Source organism: Bos grunniens, chromosome 15 (genome assembly GCF_055505025.1).
Source record: "Bos grunniens cultivar Pamir isolate PY7600 chromosome 15, Bosgru_T2T1.0, whole genome shotgun sequence".
NCBI classification, from domain to species: domain Eukaryota; kingdom Metazoa; phylum Chordata; class Mammalia; order Artiodactyla; family Bovidae; genus Bos; species Bos grunniens.
Window position 1 is genome coordinate 6,972,741 of NC_141179.1, and position 24,446 is coordinate 6,997,186.

Here is a 24,446-nt window from a genome sequence, read left to right on the forward strand (position 1 = left end):
CTCCTACCCTAAAGATTATGCTGGATTATGGAGAGTTATGCCAAGAAGGCTTCCCTCACAGCACACTGGGTAAAGAATCTTCCTGCAATGCAGGAGACCTGGGTTCATCCCTGGGTCAGGAAGATCCCTTGGGGAAGGAAATGGCAACCCACTCCAGTATTCTTGCCTGGAGAATCCCATGGACAGAGGAGCGTGGTGGGCTACAGTCCATGGGGTTGCAAGAGTCGGACACGACTTAGCAACTAAACCACCACATGCCAAGAAGGGAAGTTCCTCAAGCAAGCCAGGCCCCTGCTCCCTGATGCCCAGTCCCATGCAGTCCCTTCTGGGGACAGACGCTCTGCTGCTGAACTGCAGATCCAGGCAGAAAATAGGCACCTCGTGTTGGGTGTGACTTCGTGAAGGTAAGGGAAACTCTTACCTTCACAAGTGCTGGTTGGACCTTAACTGGCTCAGGCTTTTCCAAAGTTTCCATCTGGGACAGGACCACCTGGGTAGCCGTGAGTCAAAACAGCGTGATGGGAACAGACTCCCCTTGGACACACCTTGGTGTGACAGGTGAAGTGACGCTCTCTCACATTTCACTTTCTCTGCGAGCCTCCTCCTGACTCTTGCTATCTGTGGGCTCCCCGAGCACATAGGATGACGCAGACCGTGGTGCACTCACCTGTCACTGCCGTTTACACGTCTGTGTGCTTCACTTCGGTTCAGTGGGGCCCAATCCCGGCTGCACTTTCCAATCATCCAGAGAGCCTCAAACACTCTTGGTACCCAGGCTCCACCCCATCCAATGAAAGCACCACCTCTGAAGGGGGGGAGCCCACACATCAGGTGTTCTCCAATCTCCCCAAGGGATTCTAATATTCAACCAGGATTCAGAGCCACTTCCCTAAAGGAGTTCTTTGAAAGCAGGCACATGCTGGTTCATCGTTTGTGTTAGATGAGCTAATAAATCTCTTAGAAGAGTGCTGGCCTACACTCAGCTCTGGACAGCTGGGTGGTCAGTAGCAGTAGTGTAGTAGCAGCAGTAGTAGGAACTCCCCACTGGCCAAGCGGGGTTTCTGACATACAGTAGCCACCTTCCCACCAACTGAACTCACATAAAACTATATATTCTGAAGACACAGAAAAGAGAGCACAAGAAAAATAACCCTTTAGAAGGTGATTACATGGACCCCTCCACTCTATAAGCCTAGGTACCAGAGAAGTCTTGCAACTGGCAACCTGGATCTGCCTTTCCTTCTGTAAGCCTTAGTCCTACGGGCCTGCTTTTCACAGTGTGAGCATCTTGCTGTCCTGTATACAGACAATTTGAAGTTTTTGAGTCTACGCGATTTTTACCAATTTAGTTAACAGGATAAATTCACTGCAAGTCTGAAGTCTAAGGTTCTATCTCTGGCTCTGTCTCTTACTAGCTGGATGGCTTTGAGCAGTTTCCTCCCGCCTTCAGGGCCATGTTCATCTTTGAATCCCTCTCTTCTCTGATTTGGAAACCTGGGTGAACCCTGTCTTGCACCATCTTGTCTGCTCCTGTGAGTCTGATGGATGAGGCTTGCAGTCATGACTGTGCTGACCTCGTTCCTGGCCACCCGGCCCACCTGCTCAGCGAGGCTCTCTCCCCACCAACGCCCCAGGAGGCCTCCCCACGCCTGGGGTTGTCAAGGGAGGCTGTTAGTATCAGACCGAAATTGTTCAACAGCCATGTGTGTTGAATAGTCTTGGAAACCAGTTGCCACTTACACGTTTAGCCCAAAGGAAAAATACTCTGCTGTGGCCAAGGGGAAAGGGTAGTGCCATAAACAAATAAATCTCTTCTTTGCTAGACGCTGGTTCTGGGGAATAAAGAGAACTCTAGGATCCAGCTCAGGCTTTGGGGCATTTCTTTACAAAAACAAAACAAAAACAGGACCATCTGATGTTTCAGCCAGCTTGGCCTTTGCCCTGCTTGTCCTAATCAAGGGAGGTTTCTCAGCCTGGTGCGCTTCAGAACAGCTGGACAGATGCCAAAAACAGCCCCCCAACCCACCCATTCTGGTCAATTTTAAAATTCACAAAATCAATTGGAGAAATAAAGTCAATTCTAGTTAGGGATAAAATAACAGAATTGCCAACATTCTCTTGTATTAAGTGAGACTCTTTGGGTAGGACCATGGAATTCTTGCTTTAACCATAAACAGGCATGTTCTAATGAAATTTGACCTGCATTTAAAAATTGGGAAGTGACAAAGCTTTTAAATCCATGTTGTACGTTTGGAACTGCCATATGTTAGTTTGGGTTTCTTTTGGTTTTGCTCTTGATTTTAAAGGGGTTGTGGACTGATCTTGTTTTTATGGTTTCCTGAGTGTCAAGTTGGTTTAATGAGATCAAATACATTCTAGAGTTGCCCATTAAATTCATCATCTAAATACATTTGTTCTTCATGACAAAACAGGATTAACAGAGTTAGCAACCTCTATTTTTTATCCACTTGCCAACACATCTCTCTTGGCTCCCAGACTCCTTATGGTTAACAGTGATCACAATCATAGATGGCTGTGAAGTATTTCAGGTCGGCCTCCCCCTTGAGATTGCCAGCTCCACGTGGGCAGGGATGCTGTCCTGTTCATCACGGTGGCTCTACACCCACCCAGAAGAATACCTTCCACCCAGGAGGTGCTCTCTGATATTGACAGAATGAGTAGTTTCTCCTGTGTGGGTGGTTTCCTCTTTGGCACTTGTTTCACTCTACAAATTCATTAATCTTTTTCCTGGACATGATTCAGTCTCCTCTTGAATGGAGAGGCCAGAGACAATTCCCCCAGAACTCACTCCTCTCTGGAGGAGTGAACTGTGAGGGGTACTAAGAACTCATCTGAGTCACCGAGGTCTTGTGACGCACCCCCCCCTCCCGCACCCCGGCCCTTCTAGCCACCTTCAAGAGCTTCTGGAGCTATTTGTCTTACTTCCACATACCCATCTCTGGGGGCACAGCTGCACAGGTCTGTTGCCTCTGGTCTCCAAGGAACCACAAAGAAGCCAGGTTAAACTGAGATCCTTTTCGAGTGCCCCCTCTGCTCATACCAGCTTGTGATTACTGCCCCTCAGCTGGAATGTGGGCGCTGTCAGCATGCATTCCCAGCATCACGTCTCAGCTCATGGTAGTCCAGTCCAAAGGGTTCAGACTGGATGTGTGGTTTAGCACATATGAAGTACTGCTGCCTCTTGCTGATGCTAAGTCTGTGACTTCAGTTTTCTGCTGGTGGTTTACTCGGCCCATTTCTGTTCGATGACACTCCCCTCCCCGACTCCAGTGGTTCATGGCCTTTTAGCCTGTAACTGCTCTTCATGGACTCACAAGATTAGATTTTCCAGTTTTTCTTTGCTTGAGGTAAGTTTCACAAGTTAGGAATCTGCTCAGACACCAGTTTTCCTAATTTCGATCTCTGTGTGAGAAATACAATCTACTGTCTTCATTGTCTGAGCAGACAAATCTGATTATACCATTGGGGAAACATCAGTTGCCTTTGAAACGATGTTCCCTCTTGTCTTCCATTTGCTATGTAGAAAAAGTACCTGAGTTCACCGGTAGTATCTGGGGATGTGTATGCAGCTATCTACATTTTTTTCCCTGTGTATCCAGCCGATTTTGTTAACCTTTGTGCAAGTTCAATCATCATTTCCTTAAAATGAACGGCGAGCCTGTACTTGAAATACAAATGTTGTGTGAACTCTGCTAGTTTTCTTACCTGCAAAACTAGGATAGGACATATCTCAGTGAGCTGTTGACAGGATTGAGTGAAATAATACATGAAAAGTGCTTGGCCTACAGTGCACACTCAATACATACTATTATCTGGTCCTGGCCGTGGAGTGTAGTAACCTCTGTGAGGGCAGAGATTTGTATTTGCTTTGATGTTTGCTGAATTCCAGAGTCGGAGAAGGCAATGGCAACCCACTCCAGTACTCTTGCCTGGAGAATCCCATGGACGGAGGAGCCTTGTAGGCTGCAGTCCATGGGGTCGCTAGGAGTCGGACACGACTGAGTGACTTCACTTTCACTTTTCTGCACTGGAGAAGGAAATGGCAACCCACTCCAGTGTTCTTGCCTGGAGAATCCCAGGGATGGGGGAGCCTGGTGGGCTGCTGTCTAGGGGGTTGCACAGAGTCGGACACGACTGAAGCGACTTAGCAGAGTCAGGAATAAGGCCTGGCACATACCAAATGTACTGAGCCAATCCATCATATTACAGTTTACAGACCAAAGGAAATACTCCCATTCCCACAGTCCTCCTGCTTTGTGCTCTCTCCTCTGCTTATAACACCATTTCTGCTGGTTAAATCATAACCCCTCAATGCTCAATTTAAATACCACCAGTATGAGGCCATTCTTAATCATCCCAGGAGGAAGTCTTTCCCTAGACTACTCTCATGGTACACTGTGTGAACAACTCTTTAGCACTTATCAGTTTTCTCTCTTCTATTTTGTGAACAACTTGAGGAAGTTACCATACCACTCACTACTCAAGACTAGACTATTACCTGACAGCATTGTTTCTTGAATCTATGTATACATGATTCTCAAAAACGGAACGTTAGCCTTGATAACCAAGAGCACTGCAATGCTGTGGCAGTCTTTGCTAGGATTAGCTCTGTATACAGTCCCACCTGCAGTGGGGCCAGGGATAGACATGGAAGAGGCCCCGTGAGTAGAGTTTGCCTGTGTGCACAAGTTCCCCCAGTTACAGGCCATGCCCTCAACTTTTACCAGTCACGTCACATAGGGTGGGATTTGGACCTCGGTTTAAGGCACTTAGGAGAAGCAGTAATAATACCTTAAAGGACTTGGCCTTACTTGATCAAGTAAGGTTCTGCTGTTGTTTTTCAGTTGCTAAGTCATGTCCAAATCTTGGTGACCTCATGTTCCGCAGCACCCTAGGCTTCCCTGTCCTTCACTATCTCCCAGAGTTAGATCAAATTCATGCTCATCAAGTCGGTCATGCTATCTAACCATCTATCCTCTGCTGCCCTCTTCTCCTTTTGCCTTCAATCTTTCCCAGCATCAGGGTCTTTTCCAATGAGTTGGCTCTTTGCATCAGGTGGCCAGAGTACTGGAGCTTCAGCTTCATCATCAGTCCTTCCAATGCATATTCAGGGTTGATTTCCTATAGGACTGACTGGTTTGATCTCCCTGCAGTCCAAGGGACTCTCCTGAGTCTCTTCCAGCGCTACAAATCAAAAGCATCAATTCTTTTGCGCTCAGCATTCTTTATCTCACATCTCTACAAGCCTACTGGAAAAATCATAGCTGTGACTATACACACTTTTGTTAGCAAAGTGACATCTTTGCTTTTTAATGTGCTGTCTAGGTTTGTCATAGCTTTCCTTCCAAAGAGCAAGCGTCTTTGAATTTCATGGCTACGGTTACTGTCCACAGTGATTTTGGAGCCCAAGAAATCAAGTCTGTCACTGCTTCTACTTTTTCCCTTCTGTTTGCCATGAAGTGATGGGACTGGATGCCATAATCTTAGTGTTTTGAACGCTGAGTTTTAAGCCAGCTTTTCACTCTCCTCTTTCACCCTCATCAACAGGCTCTTTAGTTCTTCACTTTCTGCCATTCGAGTGGTATCATCTGCATATCTGAGGTTTTTGATACTTCTGGCAATCTTGATTCCAGCTTGTGCTTCATCCAGCCTGTCATTTCAAGTGAGGTACTCTCTGCATGTAAGTTGAATAACAGGGTGACAGTATACAGCCTTGTCATACTCCTTTCCCCATTTGGAACCAGTCAGTTGTTCCATGTTGCTTGGTTCTAATTGTTCCTTCTTGACTTGCATCATGTTTCTCAGGAGGCAGGTGAGGTGGTCTGGTATTCCCACCTCTTGAAGAATTTTCCAATTTGCTGTGATCCACATAGTCAAAGGCTTTAGCATAATCAATGAAGCAGATGTAGATGTTTTTCTGGAATTCCCTTGCTTTCTCTATGATCCAATGAATGTTGGCAACTTGGATCCCTAGTTCCTCTGCTTTTTCTAAACCCAGCATGTATATCTGGAAGTTCTTGGTTCACATACTGCTGAAGCCTAACTGGGAAGGATTTTGAGCATAATCTTATTTGCATGTTAAATGAGCACAATTGTCTGGTAGTTGGAACATTCTTTGACACCGCCCTTCTTTGGGACTGGTATGAAAACTGACCTCCAGTCCTGTGGCCACTGCTGAGTTTTCCAAATAAGGTAACATGTATAAACATTTTGATAATTATTATAGAATATTACTCATTGCTGTTGGAAAAAAGTTTCAAAGCATATTTAGATAAAAATGGGAGGGGTAGGTCACTTGGAGTGCATACTAATTAGAGCAAGCCGACTCATGTAACTATGCAAGTACCTTGAGTAGACCAACTCAAGTTTGAAGGATCATTCTGAACTATTCAATAACAATGTAAAGATGAGAAAGATCATATTCATGTTGAAAAACATTGCTTTTAAAGAATGTCAGTAACTTACCAGTTATTCCTATATTTCATTTTGGTCCTTATAACCAGTGTCAGAGATTGGATAAATTATAATATTTTCACTTGACCCTTGATAGAAGTTCCAGTCTTCCACTCCCATAGTGATGGCAGTGGGATGTAATCTTGATGGGGAAGAATCTGCTTTTGAACTTTGCAGTATTTAGCACGGTACAACACTGAAAACTGTTGGAAATGTTCAGGCCTTGAAAAATTTGCTTTAATGATTTTAGAAAACTGATTGGGATTTGGTCAATAGTTAGTTCATCAATGTTAAATTCCCTGAACAACATTCCAGATTCAGCCAGGGCTTCCTGTCCATTTTAGATCAATGATGCACCCTCAGAGGGAGTCTTGGGACTTCTCTGGCAGTCCAGTGGTTAAGACTGTGCTTCCAATGCTGGGGGCATGGGTGCAATCCCTGGCCAGGGAACTAAAATCCCAGGTGTCCTGTGGCGCGGCTAAAAAAATACAGGGGGGATGTGTGTAGTTCTGAGGTGTTTAGAAAATAACGTTATTTCCTGTAAGGCATCAGCCATTTTTTGACTGGAAAATACATGGGCATATGCTATTTAAGATTTAGATTGTAAGAGACAACTAAATCTCAAGCCCACATTCTACTCTGGCCAGTCTTACTGAGGTTATTTTATAGGGCTCAAGAGACTTCTTAATGTCTGGAGAAAATACTTCAGCAAATGGCCTTCTTCAGTAGGTACTGCACAACTAGCTTTGCAGTGTGACTTCAAGTTACTCAGCAGCCTGACGCTTCATGAATGAGACTCTTCGTATCTTTCATAAAATCTAAGTCCTAATTCATGGTCACCCCAGTGATTGGAATCTCATACAGCTGTGATATTCTGACCATTATTCAGATCCTCATCACTGAGCCAATGAGATGCCTCTGTTGAACCGCAGCTATAGATAAATACAAGTTGCTATAAAGCTCAATTAAGGAGAAATGATCTTCAATTTCCTAGTCCATTTATCACTGTTGGCTTCAGTAGTTCAGGGAGACAGCACTCATTCAACAGTGCTTTTGCCTCAAGTTCTGCCACTTAATCTGCAACTTAAAGAAAATGAATTTCTCTTCTAATTGGCCATCATTTCTAATATACCATCATTTTAACACTGGGTAAATCCACTATACATAAGAACTTGATTGGTAACTCACAAATATATCCTTAAATGGAACTGAGATGTGACTTCTAGAATGTTACAATGAAAATTATACCCAAAAGGTGATGTTTAACTCATAGACTACTTTGTATGGACTCTGTGACATCCACATGTGAAGTCCTATGTGAAGGTCATAGGGACTATAGTCTCAGAAGAGACTTGAGACATAAGGCAACATGGGTAAAATTGTGTCCTAAGCCTAAGAAATAATTTAAGTCATTATAATAGGATACCCTCCTGATTTAGATGCTTTTTTTTGTTTGTTTTTTGGAGAAGTTTCTTTTAGTAAGAATCAAGCACTGTCCTGCATGCTGTAGTCCATGGGGTGGCAAAGAGTCGGACACGACTGAGTGACTGAACAAGAAATTCTCCATTCACTGACTTTGCAATACAAACCAGTATCAACTTCACAAAGTTATAGTAATTCTAGTATTTAATATTTTCACTTAAAAAAAAAAGAAATCCAAGTGCCAGATTAGCTATTTAGGAATTTTACAGAAATAGGTTCTTCACTCAGATATCTCCAATTAGCAACACACAGACCCAGTTTTGTCTCATTTAGTTTTCAACTGCTAACAGAGTCCTCTCAGTTTAGATGTCAAGTCACCTGATTCAGGAGTTTTGTTTGTGGTTAAAATATGACAGATTAAAAAATTCAGAGTATCTTTTAAACATTATCTTATTTTGCTAGTGCCGTGATTCTACAACTGTTTTCATTTGTGGTACTATTACGTTTGCCAGTTTAAAGCTACGTTTATGGTTCGAAAATTATTAATTTCACTTGTATCAGAGCTTTTTGTATCCAGATGATATGGCAAAAAACATTCCATGTTTGATTTAGAAAAATTGCAGCACTATATGTCACAGAATTCTCATCTGGTATTAACTCAGCAAATTTTTAATTGGAGAGGATTGTTTATGAAAGTTTTCAGGACTATTTAAATAAAGAAATTAAATGGCAACAGTTTAAAGCAGGACAGGGACAAGTTGCCCTGCCAGAGATAAGGCTGATTCCAGAAGCAGCAGTGTGCGTGCAACCCTGGAGCCCAAGAGAGCAGTACATGGATTTACACTGAATACCAAGTAAAGCCAGATTTTCAGTCTAAGTGATGGCCGCCAGGACTAGGGACGGTCGAGCTGTCATTACAGAAGGAAAGAATGTGATGGGGTCCTTGACGCTGCTCTTCCTTTACAACCTCTGCCAACAGGATGGAAATCAAGGGCTGACTCGCTGGGCTGCTCACCACTTCCCATTACTAGTCCTTTACAATTCTGGTTCACAGACTCCAGAAGGACTGCAAGCCATCCAGTGTAAAGCGTACCGTCTCTAAGAGCAGCTCCCTAGTAAGAGAGGCAATGTCTATAGACACACATTTGCACATTTAACATTTGTGTTAAAATGCACAACCAGTAGTGGTTGTGCATTTTACGGAAGGGGAACAATCAATTTCAAGTTCCACAAAACGTTTTACTATCATAAAGAAATTATTCATAATAAAACACTGTTTTCAGACTTGCCTCACCAAAAACATGTCAATAATTAAAGATATTATATACACACAGAAATAAACGATTTTCAAAGACAATCAAATCTACTTCTTCAAAGTTCAGAGCCTACCACTTAAATCTGTGAGTGTTTTAATTTATAAAATAATATCTAATAATTTTCCTAAGTATTATAGGGCTTCCCAGGTAGTGCTAGTGATGAAGAACCCACCTACCAATGCAGGAAACAAGAATTGTGGGTTTGATCCCTGGGTTGCAAAGATCCCCTGAAGGAGGGCACAGCAATCCACTCTAGTATTCTTGCCTGGAGATTCCCACAGACAGAGGAGCCTGGTGGGCTATGGTCCACAGGGTTGCAAAGAGTTCCATAAGACTGAAGTGACTTAGCATAGCACATTAAGTATTCTATTTTGTAGATATAAAACCAAAGGCTATTTTGAAAGAAACACTATTTTCTTCTGTGCTGCTATTAACACATGTAGTAAAATCTTTTAAGACTGAAGGGGATACAGTTCTGCTTATACACTTTTATCAATGAGGATGGTTTACAGGAAGAGTACAGAACATAAAGTTCAAGGAATTATATCCACACTACAAAAGTTCCCAGTGCCAAACCGACCCTAAGTTTAACCTGTCTGCCAGTTACCACTATAATCACCTTTTATTACTTGCACTTGTTCTACTGGAAGACCCATTAAGAAGCCAAAAAAGTTTTAAATATATTAACTGTTAAAAACAACAAAGAAGCGTTTAAAGAAAGAATATATTTGAACCATATAAACAAACAAAAAGGTATTACATAAGAAAAATAATGTAACAATTTATGTAAGTACCTAACATATGAGCATGCTCTTACATCTAAAACAAAAAATAAAACAGTAACATTGGTACTATATATATATATTTGACAAGTGTGCATTAAAGAATTCTCTAATATAAAACATTTAAAATGTGGAGAATATTTTGCCAAGACACAGAAAACAACTGTTAAGATAGGCACACCCACAATTCTTATAAAAACGTGCTTGTGGAAGATAAAACTGATCCGAGCATTCACTTCTCAGGTGTGAAGAAGTTCTGAAACTGTAAATCACTGGATATTGCCTCCCACTTTCGCACTGTTTGAGTTTCAACACTGATTAGTATAAATTATGAATTACACAATTAGTTTTATTTTTAAAATTTTAGTGTTTCTGCCAAGGTTCCATATAAAATGCATCTATTTAGTATGAATACTTAAAACAGCAACATCATTTGTATAAAAGTTACTTTCTAATTTTTTTTAAAGCACTGTTGTTTAGAAAATAGTTATTATAACAAATAGTGCTCTGGAAAATCTGAAACTACAAATCAATATGCTCCATCAACCATAAGTAGATCTAATAAGCCCTAACTAAAAAGAACACAAATGTAAAAAGCTGATAAATTTAAAGATTATAAAATTGGTTTATTGTAAAAGCAATTCAAGAATACCCAGTTAAAATCTTATTCCAATGCCACCCAATACAACCAGGAAGCAGTTAAACACTTTTACATTAGGAACAAGGACAAAAAACAAGAAAGACCACATCAAGTCTGTGATTCAAATTCATAAAGAGAAAGGATTAGGTCTCCTTCAGGTCAGTACAACGGGTAAGATTAGGTCAAAGCACCGTGTCCTTCAGACACCATGGTGCTGCCACAACACTGAGGTATAACTGGGTAAATCCAAGTTGTCGGGGAATGAAGAACTCCATATTTTTGTTTTGTGGGTGTACTTAAGTGATTGAAATTTTAGGAACAACTGCCTTTAATGACAGCAATATGCAAGACAAGTTTTTATTGAAGAAAAAGAAGCTTATAAAGTTCTCTATCAAGGTCCCACTAAATCTTCACAGCCCCCCTCCCATTTTCCCACCCTCTTCCCTAATCTAAAGCTACTCTGCTGATATATAAGATGAGATCTTAATTTGTGGCTAATGGCAAATTGTAGGCACTCCTTCTAAGTAGCTTTGATCTTCTGCATATAAAGAAGCCAACATGCTGTATCATCCATCCATAAACTCAATTATGCATTCTAGGCAGAATTTCATTATTCCTCTAAAAAAAAAAAAAAAATCAATACATCTATCTGCACAGTGGCCATTTCCCCCCAGACGTAATTCAAGATTTAATCTTTCTGCTGTTTTAATAATAGCCTTAGAGTCAATTATTACGAATGATCGACCTATGAATCAATATATATAACACAACGACTGCATTTTGAGCACTGAAATTACCTAATATAAAACTTTACTTCCAACTTTTGCAATCCTCTAAACTGAAGGGTCAAAATACTTATATTTTGTAATCAGAAAAAAAAACCCCACCTATTTTCCGAAGTTGAGGCTTTTCATAGCAGTTTTAGCCAGGAAAAGGAGAGATTTCATGTCTTATAAACCCTTGAAAATAAGGGCTTACTCTATAAACACTGAAAGACCCTTAATCGTAGAGGTGCTGCTAGCTGATGCCACTATAATTCACAAGCAAGTATAACTTCATAGCTTATATTGAAGGGTTGATTCATGCTCATTTTGTTCCTTTAAAAATACTCTTTGGAAAACATTATTATTCCTGTAGACACATACTCTAGTTATATCTCTTCCAGTAAAAATAAAAGTATAATCATGATTACCTCTATTTCTTTGCTAAAATCAACTAGTAATATACATTAATCTGATCACTTTACCAGCTAACTTATGACCTTACAGTATCCCGTATACTATCCAGGGTAAATTCTCAGCATATAAAAGTAGGAGCAAGTCTTATAAGTAAAAACAATTTTGTAGGCAATATTTCAATGTAGTCTTTAATGTGTTCATTATAAAAGAGAACTAAACTACTAGATTTTACTTCCAAAACTAAGGCGAAGGTAATCTTCCAAAGCTAAAGGGGATAATAAAGCCATTTCTTGTTTACTTCTTTCAAATTTCAGCAGATAATATCCACTGTGTGCCCAGAGGTCATACAAGACTCCTCGAGGCACTATCCATAAGAACAGCCCTTTCTAGAACACTAAACCACCACCACCTGCACACTACCCCAACCGGATTTAGACTACTTGTGAAATATAAACTACTAGTCTTGTATTCTAAATGCATACATTCATAGCTACCATTTTAAAATAAATTGGAAAGTAGGGAAAACTCAAAAAAAAAAAGATACATTCTGCTATCACACTATTATAAACATTATAAGTGTGTGTGTGGGTATATATAAAGAGAGCTGATTACCAAGATTTAAATAAGATGGTAAAAAAAACCAGGACATGTAGATTTACCAAAGGAACTATAATAACTGTCCCAAGCTACAAGTATAAACAGATGCACTACAATGGTAATTTGCCTTAGATTCTGAGGAAAAAAGAAAAAAAAAAAGAAAAACCCCTAAGACAATAAAAATCCCAATGAAGAAAAAAAAAAAAAAAGAAAACAAACAAACAAAAAAAACCCACAATAAAACCCACCAAAATCTATACTAGAGTATGTGGCAATAATTAATATATTTCTATGGAAATTATCTCAAGCCTTATAAGCTCCTAAAATAAAATCAAGGTCACTATGTGACTAATGATAGCACTAGGAGGAAAAAAACCCACTGAAAGTAAAACAGTCTTCAGCCTTGGTTTCAGCTAGCTCTTCAAATCAGTCTAAGTACTAAACATCAGATACAACATTTTTGGCTTGTTAGACCAGTAAGTCATGTTTTTCCACTGGCCAAAGGCAGCTGAAGAACAATTGCTTGAACAAACTAAATGCCGTGACATGAAGCATTTGACTTCCAAGTCTGAGTATTTAGTTAAAATGATTGGTGAACATCTAACTGGGCAAAAGGAATGGCATCCATCATCCAAACAGGCTCACTTCCCCCAGCCCCCAAAACAAACAGTAGTTATAATAGCAAAAGAAACAAAAAAGTTTTTTTTTTGATTCCTTAGAGCCAACTATGGAAGAGGTCAGCAATATATTAACAGCAGCAATGGACAAGGAAGAGCAAAACAGTGGATGAAAGAATCCTGCTGGACGTTTGTTCATCTTTTTCTGTATTAGCCAGAAGACTGCCCCTGGCTTAACTGGAAATTTCAGGTATAGGTCTTATCTCCTTAGATCCTTCACAGATTTAGAATTCAGTCTACCTGAGGGCTCTATAACCATGTAAGAAAGCTTTCTTTATCTAGCTTGGTGGCGGCCAAAACAGACTCCATGTCGTTGAGGATGTCGGAGCTCAAGGCTTCTTGCAGGCTCGGCATCAGTTCCTCCCCTTCTATGTTCATCCCATCTCCCTCCAGGGTTCCGAGGTCCACGTTTGTCCCAGGAATGGCTTCAAGATAGTCTGGGAAACGGTTCTGCTGGGAGGGCAGGGTGCTTTGGTTGATAGTGTCACCTAGATGGACCAGAGAAAGAAAACAGGTCCTTTTCGAAAAGCTGGCATCATGACACGCACAGGGAGAGAAACACATTCCTGACAGACTTCCTCCACTGATGCCCACAGTTTACTTTAGGCCAAACAACCCACAGACAGCAAAGTCACAACGCCAAGTGTCCTTCTGCTTCATGTGTTCAGATACTGAACAAGTGTGACTGCTGACTACTGCATGGTCAGCACTGAAGAGGGTTCTGGAAAGAAATTCGCTGAAACATTATATACTCAAGAGAGAGAGGACAGGTATGACACAGCTGCGTCAGTACTTTTCGTTGAAACATTATATACAGCGAGAGAGAGAGCAGGTATGACCAACAGTGTCAGCACCTGACTGCTCCGGGCGTGCACCACCACAGTAAGGTAAAACATGAAGATGAACGGGTGTATCTGTCTTTCTCTAAGTACACACTGGGAACAGAATAAAAGAAAAAGGCTGCATGAAACTCTGTCCCACTCTCAGGAGGTCCACATTCACAACAGCAAAACCACGCCTCCCATAAAACCACGCCTCCCAGAAGTCCTTAGAAAAGTAAGTCTTCCTAGCTTTGCTTACAGATCTCCCAAACTTACCTGGCCAAGAAACCTTTTTTGCTCATGATGATGTTAACATTCATGAACACTTCAATGGAATATGCTTTCAGAAAAACTAACAAAAACGATTAATTGTTATAAAAGTTTAGAAAGAAGGGAGAAACGGGGGAGACAGGAAAAGTGTTACGAGTGAAATGGGTTTGAGGGGACTCGTACGGATGATTTCAGATCCAGATGACGAGATGGTGGTGTGGATTCCCAGGGACACGGACGCCATGGGCTGGATGCACACCATCCCCGCCAAATGCTCCCAGAAGCGGCCAGCTGAGGGGCCAGCTAGCCGGAGAGCCGTTTCACTGCCCAGTCAGCTCGTGCCCTCTGACAGCTGCCAAGTCCAGGTCAAAGGGTAAGCCACAGGAGCAAGGGTTCTATCACCACTTCTGTGGGGCAGGTTTCAAGCTCCTGAAACTCTTCTAAGAAAGGAGGTAAGGCCACCGCCCAACCTTTCCAACCTGCCAACCTGAGGCGCGCATCACCTAAGTTGGACAAAAGACCCTCACAAAAAGAGGGAAGCAGACAAAGAATCACATACACAGAGACATATAAATCAAATACAGAGCTCTTGCTCTGAAGTTAAGAATAAATATCCATATAACAGAGACTTCTAATATGGTCCTCAACTGCCCTGCCCATTAACTCAATATTTTAAATGCTAAGTCATGTCAAATAGAGATAAGACATCCATGACATTTAAAAGCTCGGAAAAGACTTCAATTACAAGACGTTATTAAAAAAAAGAAAAAAAAAAAACCAACAACAAAGCAGGGCTCAATTAAGTTTATAGGATCTTACCTGGTTTTCTTCTGAATACTCTTGGCTCACTATAGTTTATCAGACCCAGCAATAAAATGACTGTATCTGACTGAAAGCTAGATGACCGAGAGGAACAAAAAGTACCAACCTGTATCCATCTCATCAACACTGTTCAGGAAGTCGTCAGGGGTCCGAGGGACGCTGTAGCTGCTCATGCTGAGTCCGCTGTCTGTGCTCTCATCGCGAGAGTGATAGGTGCCACTGTGAAGAATGAGGGTCACAGACCGACGCAACACACGTAAGAAAAGATTCCAAGGTGAACACAAACACTTGCTCAGTACCAATGTGATTCCTGGAGGGTGAGCAAAGACTCCTGCCCTGCAGCATCTGAAACAAGTGCCCTCCTTCAGGGCTGGTACCAAGCTCCTGTGCTACGAAGCGAAATGGACAAGTTGATCCTAATTCAGACTGGCAACCTCAGGGGGTCAAAATTTCTCCTAAGGTTCTGTGGTCATAGGGAAAAGCAAGATACACCCAGCTTTCCTAAGTGACAGGAAACTCGGTGTAACGCCGTTTGAATCGGGGGGCTCCACACAGCTCATCTGTCTCAAGGTCTCTGTGCCCTGAGTGGCAGTGGTCACAGGCATGGGTCAAAACACAGCTTTTAGGTGGTAATAAGACAGGCCTGCGCTAGCTTCCTGCTGAATTCCTCGGCTCATGCAGAGTTTAAGCCAGAAAAATGAACCCTAAATAAAGAACCAGAATTTCTTTTTGAACTGGGCCAAAACAGATGAGTCACTGCTGATAAGAACAGAACTCACTAGCTTGATTTCCTTGCTTCTGTTTGGGAAAGTGGGGGGAACCCTGAACAAATACCTCAGCATGAAATAGGAGTCCTGAGAGTTCCAATGGAAGGAACTGATTAAAAACAAAAACCAAAACAGCCCTGCAAGGCACATAGCTTGAGAAAAACAGAACCAAGATAGATTTTTACTTTAGGCTGAATGAAAAGTATCACAGATTTACATACAAGTATGGTAAATATTGTAAAAAAAATCTGGAAAAGGTCAGTTTTCATTCCAATCCCAAAGAAAGGCAATGCCAAAGAATGCTCAAACTACCGCACAATTGCACTCATCTCACACGCTAGGAAAGTAATGCTCAAAATTCTCCAAGCCAGGCTTCAGCAATATGTGAACCATGAACTTCCTGATGTTCAAGCTGGATTTAGAAAAGGCAGAGGAACCAGAGATCAAATTGCCAACATCCGCTGGATCATGGAAAAAGCGAGAGTTCCAGAAAAACATCTACTTCTGCTTTATTGACTATGCCAAAGCCCTTGACTGTGTGGATCACAATAAACTGTGGAAAATTCTGAAAGAGATGGGAATACCAGACCACCTGACCTGCCTCTTGAGAAATCTGTATGGAGGTCAGGAAGCAACAGTTAGAACTGGACATGGAACAACAGACTGGTTGCAAATAGGAAAAGGAGTACATCAAGGATGTATGTTGTCACCCTGTTTATTTAACTTATATGCAGAGTACATCATGAGAAACGCTGGACTGGAAGAAACACAAGCTGGAATCAAGATTGCCGGGAGAAATATCAATAACCTCAGATATGCAGATGACACCACCCTTATGGCAGAAAGTGAAGAGGAACTCAAAAGCCTCTTGATGAAAGTGAAAGTGGAGAGTGAAAAAGTTGGCTTAAAGCTCAACATTCAGAAAACGAAGATCATGGCATTCGGTCCCATCACTTCATGGGAAATAGATGGGGAAACAGTGGAAACAGTGTCAGACTTTATTTTTCTGGGCTCCAAAATCACTGCAGATGGTAACTGCAGCCATGAAATTAAAAGACGCTTACTCCTTGGAAGGAAAGTTATGACAAACCTAGATAGCCTATTCAAAAGCAGAGACATTACTTTGCCAACAAAGGTCTGTCTAGTCAAGGCTATGGTTTTTCCTGTGGTCATGTATGGATGTGAGAGCTGGACTGTGAAGAAAGCTGAGCACCAAAGAACTGATGCTTTTGAACTGTGGTGTTGGAGAAGACTCTTGAGAGTCCCTTGGACTTCAGGGAGATCCAACCAGTCCATTCTGAAGGAGATCAGCCCTGGGATTTCTTTGGAAGGAATGATGCTAAAGCTGAAACTCCAGTACTTTGGCCACCTCATGCCAAGAGTTGACTCATTGGAAAAGACTCTGATGCTGGGAGGGATTGGGGGCAGGAGGAGAAGGGGACGACAGAGGATGAGATGGCTGGATGGCATCACTGACTCGATGGACGTGAGTTTGAGTGAACTCCGGGAGCTTGTGATGGACAGGGAGGCCTGGCGTGCTGCGATTCATGGGGTCGCAAAGAGTCAGACACGACTGAGGACTGATCTGATCTGATGGTAAATATCCTCAGAACACTACTTTCATAAACAGAAGACTTCCCTAACCTAGTAGCACGGAGACACCAGGTGGCATCGACAGTAAAGTCAGGGGTTCTCCTAATTCTAGAAAACCTTACAGCACAGTGTGAAATAAAGGCAACTGTAATTCTTAACAGTCACTGACTACAGAGGGAACTTAACTTTCCTCACAGCTTGGACGTTTGAAGAGCTGTTCAGTTTACACAAAAATGAAATAAAAAATAACTAAGCTTTAAAACCAAGCTTTCACAGTTGCTCAAGGTTGAGAGCCCAAGCCCTTAAACCTCTTCCCTACATTACTCAATGCACTTGCCTTGTTCCCTCTTTCACACTGTATATTGCAACCACTAGTTCAATGCTTCTGTCAGATTTTGGCAAGATTCGAAAGCCTCACACAGATCCAAGAAAACACGAATTTGCCTCTGAGACCATTTGTACACAATGCAGCCACTTCGGAGAAGCCCTCAGGATGTGGTTTGTTTTTATTTTGCCTGACTCCATCTGGGACAAGGGCCTGGTCCTAGTCATCACTCTATTCCCACTGCTCACCACGGGGCACATATCAAGACACTCAAGACTCTGTTACAGAATGGCTGAATTTACACAGTTGTTCAGAGTTCTTTCCAGGCCTCAGGGGAAGCACATGGGCATTCCTGAGGACAGAGTTCACAAGGCCATTTCCCTGATTAGGAACTGCTCCCTGCAGCCCCCATCTCCCTCCAGTGACACGCACTGAGCATCTGCTACTATGTGACAGGGATGAGACAAGGCTGAGCAATCGGAGGTTAATGACAACAGCCTGCAACTGATGCTTTCTGAGAGGCTCACAACTTCAGGGAGGGAGGGGAACAAATACATATACAAGGGCTACAGTGCTTTCAGAAGAGCAAACTTTCAAAGTACAGGGGAAAGGTTTAATGGAGCAGAATGCCGGAGCTGGCCTTGAAACACCTGAGTAAAAAGGAGACGAGTGAATGTACCACCACCACCAGAGTCAACTCCATGGCAAGTTAGGGGAACAAGTGCTTAGAGTTTAAGGAATATCATAAATTAAATACAGGCAGTGGGGGAAACCATCCAACGTTTCTGAAAAGAAAAATACTAGAGTTACATGTGTGTTTTAGAAAATGGGGTACTACAGACAGGAGACATGGGATTCTGCCCTGAGACTAGCAACTCTGGGGATGATTCACTCTGTTCTTTACCAGAAAAGAGAATCTTAAACTGTAGCTCAGCTTTTATCAAAAGTTCTAAGAATCTGCACAAACCACTACCAGGAGGCTGTGTGGTCTCCATCCCTCTTTTCTAGATGGTCTCATTTTATCCCTGGACCAATAAACACAAGCCTTCAGTGACATGGGTACTGGAATTACATTGATCTGAAATTTCCTCTGTGGGGGAAAAAAGGTCTGTGGCTATGACTTTTCTGGCTATTAACCTCAGAATTATAATTTTCTATAAATACACTCAATTATTGGCAGGACTTTAAACTGCATGTATCAGAGAGTAAATACAAAACTTAAATACATTTTAGATGGCCTTTGAGTTGTCCTGTTTTCAATGTCATTTGTTTTCAGGAGTTTTTCATTTCCCTTTTGATTTTTTCTTAGATGGCCTTTGAAATCAAACCAGTCAATCAGGCCACCAGCACTAATCTTAAGGTAAAGCAAGTTTATTGTACTAAACATTTTGGTATGACAAGATATCTTATTTTTCTTAGGGTCTGGCTGTTTTCAATTCAACTTGTGAGAACTGAAAGGGTAGCATAATAACCTTCCTAAATCAATATACCTTTCAACATTCTTAAAAGTGCACTGTCTAAAACTGATTACAAACAAAAGCAAAGACCAGAAAGCATTTGTTCCTTATTTTAAAAATCGAAACTCCATAAATATTTGACAATCTACAAGAAATAATTGTAGTCAAGTCTTAGTTTTAAATGCCTTTCTAGGCAAAGATGATGATCTGTCTCAGCCTGTTCAACACAGCACTACATATAATAACATCTTTGCAATATGCCCGAAATCCAAGATTTCTGGTAATTCACTAAAAATCATCCTTAACTGTGCTATTTTGGAATACTCTTTAATATTAACACATTATTTGAAAGAGACACAACCTTACTTTTTATCTCCTTGACCTATAGCCCTTAAGAATATGAGGCCTTACAGTGCTCCTGTAGTGAAACTTCTCAGGTTGAACACTTAGGTGGAAAATTCCTTCCAAAGATTCTTATAATGCTGCCCTAAGCAGGTTTAAGATGCCTTTTTTTTTCCTGCTTTCATAGAAAGGCATTCACATGTTCCTTCATGATTCTGCAAGTAACTGTTAGTCAACAGCACAGGCACAAGCAAACACGTGACTCTGAGTAAGTATCCCCTCTACAAGTCTCAACAGCTCATTTCCTCTCACAGCAGCCAGCGTCTAATCCTCAAGCTTTATTGTACGAGCCCTTTATGGAGAGATTCATTTACAGCCGTGGTTCTTGGCCCATACGGATGTTCAAACAGCTTATTATATATAAGAACTAAGGAGAACACTGTAAGCTGTGATTTTTTTCAAATGTTGGCCAGTAGCAACTCTTACCAACCTGTTAAGAAAGGGATCTGAGCTATTGGTCGTCATGGTTCTCAATTCCTGAGACATCCCAGGAGAAGATACTGGATTTTGAGTCCCACCATCCTGCTCCAGTGTTGGTAACTGGCTACGGAGAGCTAATTCCTAAAAAAAAAAAAAAAAAAAATCAACACAAACAGAATCAATCCACTAATTAACAAATTTATCATTAGATTTAAAGTAATAACCCTGTACATATAAAGCTTAAGTATTAACATCTAAAAGTTATTGAGTTGACCAGTCAGAAGGGCCAAGTTCTTCTCTCCATTTCAAGTCACTGAACATTAAATTACATAAACTGAAAGTTTATCCAGGCTTACTAACCCCCCAACATATACTTAACTAACTTAACTACTTAGTTTTCTCTTGTTATTTTATTCTGGCAGACATGCCTAAATCCCTCCTTTAGAATAGGGTGGCAAGTCTGACCAGCTCTCATACAGTTTCATATATTTGGCACCAGTAATAAAAATAAGGTCAAAAGAACAAAATTTGGTGATTTACCAAGACACCAACACTCCTCACTGCCCTTCTGCACTGTTTTACACTTTGGTATCAAGCGACTCAATCTGACTTCAGGTTTTTCAGTCTTGAGCTACGGATATCTTCAGGGGTATCCAACAGTTTCTCAGCAGGATACCACCTGGAAACTGAGCAAAAGCTGTGAGCCATCACTACTGACTGTTTCAGAAGGCCTGCCCCAACATGCTTTCAAACATTCTAGGTCCCAGCTTTTCACCTGCCCAGGGCTCCAAGGCTAGTTCACTTCTCTCTGGCCAAGTCCTACACCTTCTTTACCAGCTTGTCCTTTCCTCACCTTTTCATCCATTCACCGCACCCTTCTCTGAGGATTTCCACTGTGCCTCTCAAGCTCTCATCAGCATCTTCTGCTAGAGATCAGCTTTCTCCTCCTTGACAGTTTTGGTCTGACTTGAAACGTGGCTTTCTATCACAAAGGACACTTCCCAGCTCTTGCAAGTGGGCAAGCCTGCTCACCGAGGCACACACCACCTCCAAGACCCTCCCTCCCAGGGCACCACTGGGTCCAGAGGCCGTGGAGGTATTCTCTGAGCTCTGCACCAACATTTCTAGACTTTGCAACAACCACTTTTTAACTCAGGTTTCTCCCTTCTAGATACACCATCCTTTAAATGGTTTCTTAGCCAGAAAGTCATGACAGAATGCAGAGGGTCTGTGAACTTCGATGGAGAAAAAAAGTTACATCTTTATTTCATTAAACCGTAACTGAAATTTAGCATTTTCTTCAAGTATGTTAGGCAACAAACAGTAGTATTTACTATACCTCCGATTTTTCATCAGTAGAAAACATTTTCATATCATACTCCAGTTGTTAAGTTTCTTAAAAATGTTCACTACTATTCCAATATTAGTCATAAGACATGCCATGATCTCTCATTACTTATACATCATGCAGCTGATTTATTCAACATGGGAGCTCTGTAAATTTCTGGATTCCAATGATCTTTACCCCCACATACCTCAAAACCACCCATTTGTACAGCCAAGACCTTGCTATTCAAAACCAAACCTGCCTATACAATCTTTACGCACGTTTGGGACAATGATCAGTGTTTCACTTTATTCAAACTGCACTTTACCACTCGGGAACTATCAACAGCCATGCACAAAATCTATATAGTAATCTAATGTTGAAGTTCCTGGATTTCTACATTGCAACAGCACCGTTCACTACTGTATTTCCATCAGCAGTTCCCTTGTCATATCCTGAACTGGTATACAAAGTTCTTTCCCAGAAATCTTACACATGCTCATCCTGCTTTCTGGGACCGTATTTTTTCTTTCCACCCAGTTCCACCCAATAAGAGGTAGAACTCTTACTATTCCAGGTTACTGGCTGTTTTCCCCTACAAGCTTGAACTCAGGCCTGATCATTTTATTTATTCCTTTAAAATTTCTTTTATTTTTATTTTTATTTTTTTTCTGAACAGTTAAGAACCAGAACTCCATATACCTGTATTATAAAATATTCTGTATCTTCTGGTGAAAACATCTTTTAACCATGAAATTATCATCAAATTCTCATTTGAAATTTTAAGCAAGTATATATTTTACATTCTTCTCAAATTCACATAAAATGAGAAATTATTTTTTAAATTGCTGGATTCTACCAAAAAATTATAGTGCACAGAGTACTAAGGGAGCTCAGAAATTAGAGCTCAAAATATTGGAACTCTAATTTGAATTTTGAAAGTAGGTCACAGTCTAATGTTTTGATTAACTTTTCTCTCTTGGATTTTTTATTCATACTATGCTGACAACATTCCTAAAATTTATACCATAACTTATGAGAAGACACCTTGAATTAGTTCCATGGTCTAGCCATTTTACCAACATGATAATGAGCCCAAGGACTATTTTATAGAATACATAGTTTGTTTGCTGAAGTCGTTTCCCTTAAAGGCTTATAGCACATAAACTAGTAATTAAGGTGATATGTTTCCCTTCTGATTAGACGCCTATATATGTGTTACTCCAGAATGATTAAACAAAAAACAAAGAACAAAATTAAAATTTCTTTTAAAATGTATTTATTCCTGGCTGTGCTGGCTGGGTCTTCCCTGTCACGTGTGAGCTTTCTCTAGCTGCGCTGCGTGAGGGCGCCTGTTTCCCGAGGCTGCAGCCCCTCCTGCTGCAGAGCTCTGCTTGAGTGCGCAGGTGCGCGCGCCATGGGGCCCAGCCACCCCGAGACCTCCTTCCGAGTGGGGGGTTGAGTCTGTGCTCCCTGAACTGGCAGGTGGACCCCCAATCACTGAACCACCAGGGAAGCCCTGAGCGGATCATTGTAAATACACACAAGTACCTTTAAGATTCTTGATACACACACAAATTTTGTTTCAACACAGCAAATTCCAACAATGAATCAATGCTAAAAATATGCTTGCTTCATTTCTATGCTGAGATTGCTAAGAAATGCTAAGAGAAAAACCATACAGCTATCCAGATTATCATAAATTAATTCTCTGGTCTTGGCTGGGCCTCTAGTATCACTTACTTTTTTTTTTTTGGTGGTGGTCGTGGTTGGGGGTGGGGGTGGTTCTTGGTTACTTTTTCTCACATTCTCATGATTACTACTCCAAATCTGGCACACTCTCCCAAGCCCCCAGTCACTCACGTGCTCTCCCTTTCTCCAGCTCCCTCCCATTTAAATCAGGACACTACAGGTCATCAGCCACAATCATGGTTTTCTGGTTCCCCCTGTCACCCTGGGCTGCTCCCACAAAGCCATCTTCATTCATACTTACATCTTCTCTTCCAGGCTTAAAAAATGGATTCCCCACCGCCAACTCCTATTCTAGGCCAACCTAGGCTCTTAGCAGCTTCTGGGGATCCCATTTACTGGTTTTCTCTGTATCTTCTATCTAACATCACCCACGCCCCACTTTCATCTTACAAAGTAACAAAGTGACTTTAAAACAAAGACAGTTTGCACTCCCCACAGACTGCAGGTCTGTGATATGGCATGTTTTCCTCTGATACTATGTCTTTCATACATTCTTCTCTTGACTAAAAAAAAAAACAATACTTCTATTTAAGATCCAGTTACCTTCTCTAGGTAATTCTCCAGAACGACCCCATCTCCATCTTTAGATTGAATTACACAGATGGACATTATGTCTTTAACACCCTGTTCACTTCAGTTCAGTTGCTCAATTGTGTCCAACTCTTTGCGACTCCATGGACTGCAGCACACCAGGCTTCCCTGTCCATCACCAACTCCCAGAGCTTGCTCAAACACATGTCCATCGAGTCAGTGATGACATCCAACCATCTCATCTTGTCATCCCCTTCTCTTCCCGCCTTCAATCTTTCTCAGCATCAGTTTTTTCCAGTAAGTCAGTTCTCTGCATCAGGTGGCCAAAGTATTGCAGCTTCAGCTTCAGCATCAGTCCTTCCAGTGAATATTCAGGACTGATTTCCTTTAGGATTATTAACTGGTTTGCTCATCTGTAACTCCATGGACTGCAGCACACCAGGCTTCCCTGTCCATCACCAACTCCTGGAGCTTGCTCAAACACGTATCCATAGAGCTGCTGATGAAATTCAACTGTCCAAGGGACTCTCAAGAGTCTTCTCTAACACCACAGTTCAAAACCATCAATTCTTCAGCGCTCAGCTTTCTTTATGGCCCGACTCTCACATTCACACGTAACTACTAGAAAAACCATACTTTAACTAGATGGGCTTTTGTTGATAAAGTAATGTCTCTGCTTTTTAGTGTGCTGTCTAGGTTTGTCATAGCTTTTCTTCCAAGGAGCAAGCGTCTTTTAATTTCATGGCTACAGTATCCATCTGCAGTGATTTTGCAGCCCAAGAAAATAAAATCCGTCACTGCTTCCCTATCTATTTTGCATGAAGTGATGAGACCGGATGCCCTGAGATTAAGTTTTTTGAATGCTGAGTTTTA

At 41.4% G+C, this 24,446-nt stretch overlaps 1 protein-coding gene across 12 annotated transcripts in view; it reads right to left on the reverse strand.

Moving 5' to 3' along the window:
- Positions 1-9,917: 9,917 nt before the first annotated feature.
- YAP1 (Yes1 associated transcriptional regulator) overlaps positions 9,918-24,446 on the reverse strand; it is a 135,905-nt gene continuing 121,376 nt past the window's right edge. For all 12 annotated transcript variants that reach the window (XM_086338888.1, XM_086338884.1, XM_086338886.1 and 9 more), the window contains 3 exons: positions 19,974-20,104; positions 15,106-15,218; positions 9,918-13,574 (listed from right to left, as the gene is read on the reverse strand). In XM_086338888.1, coding sequence (XP_086195014.1) covers positions 13,336-13,574; positions 15,106-15,218; positions 19,974-20,104 — 483 coding nt within the window. In that variant the 3' untranslated portion in view covers positions 9,918-13,335. The remainder of the gene's footprint in view (positions 13,575-15,105; positions 15,219-19,973; positions 20,105-24,446) is intronic.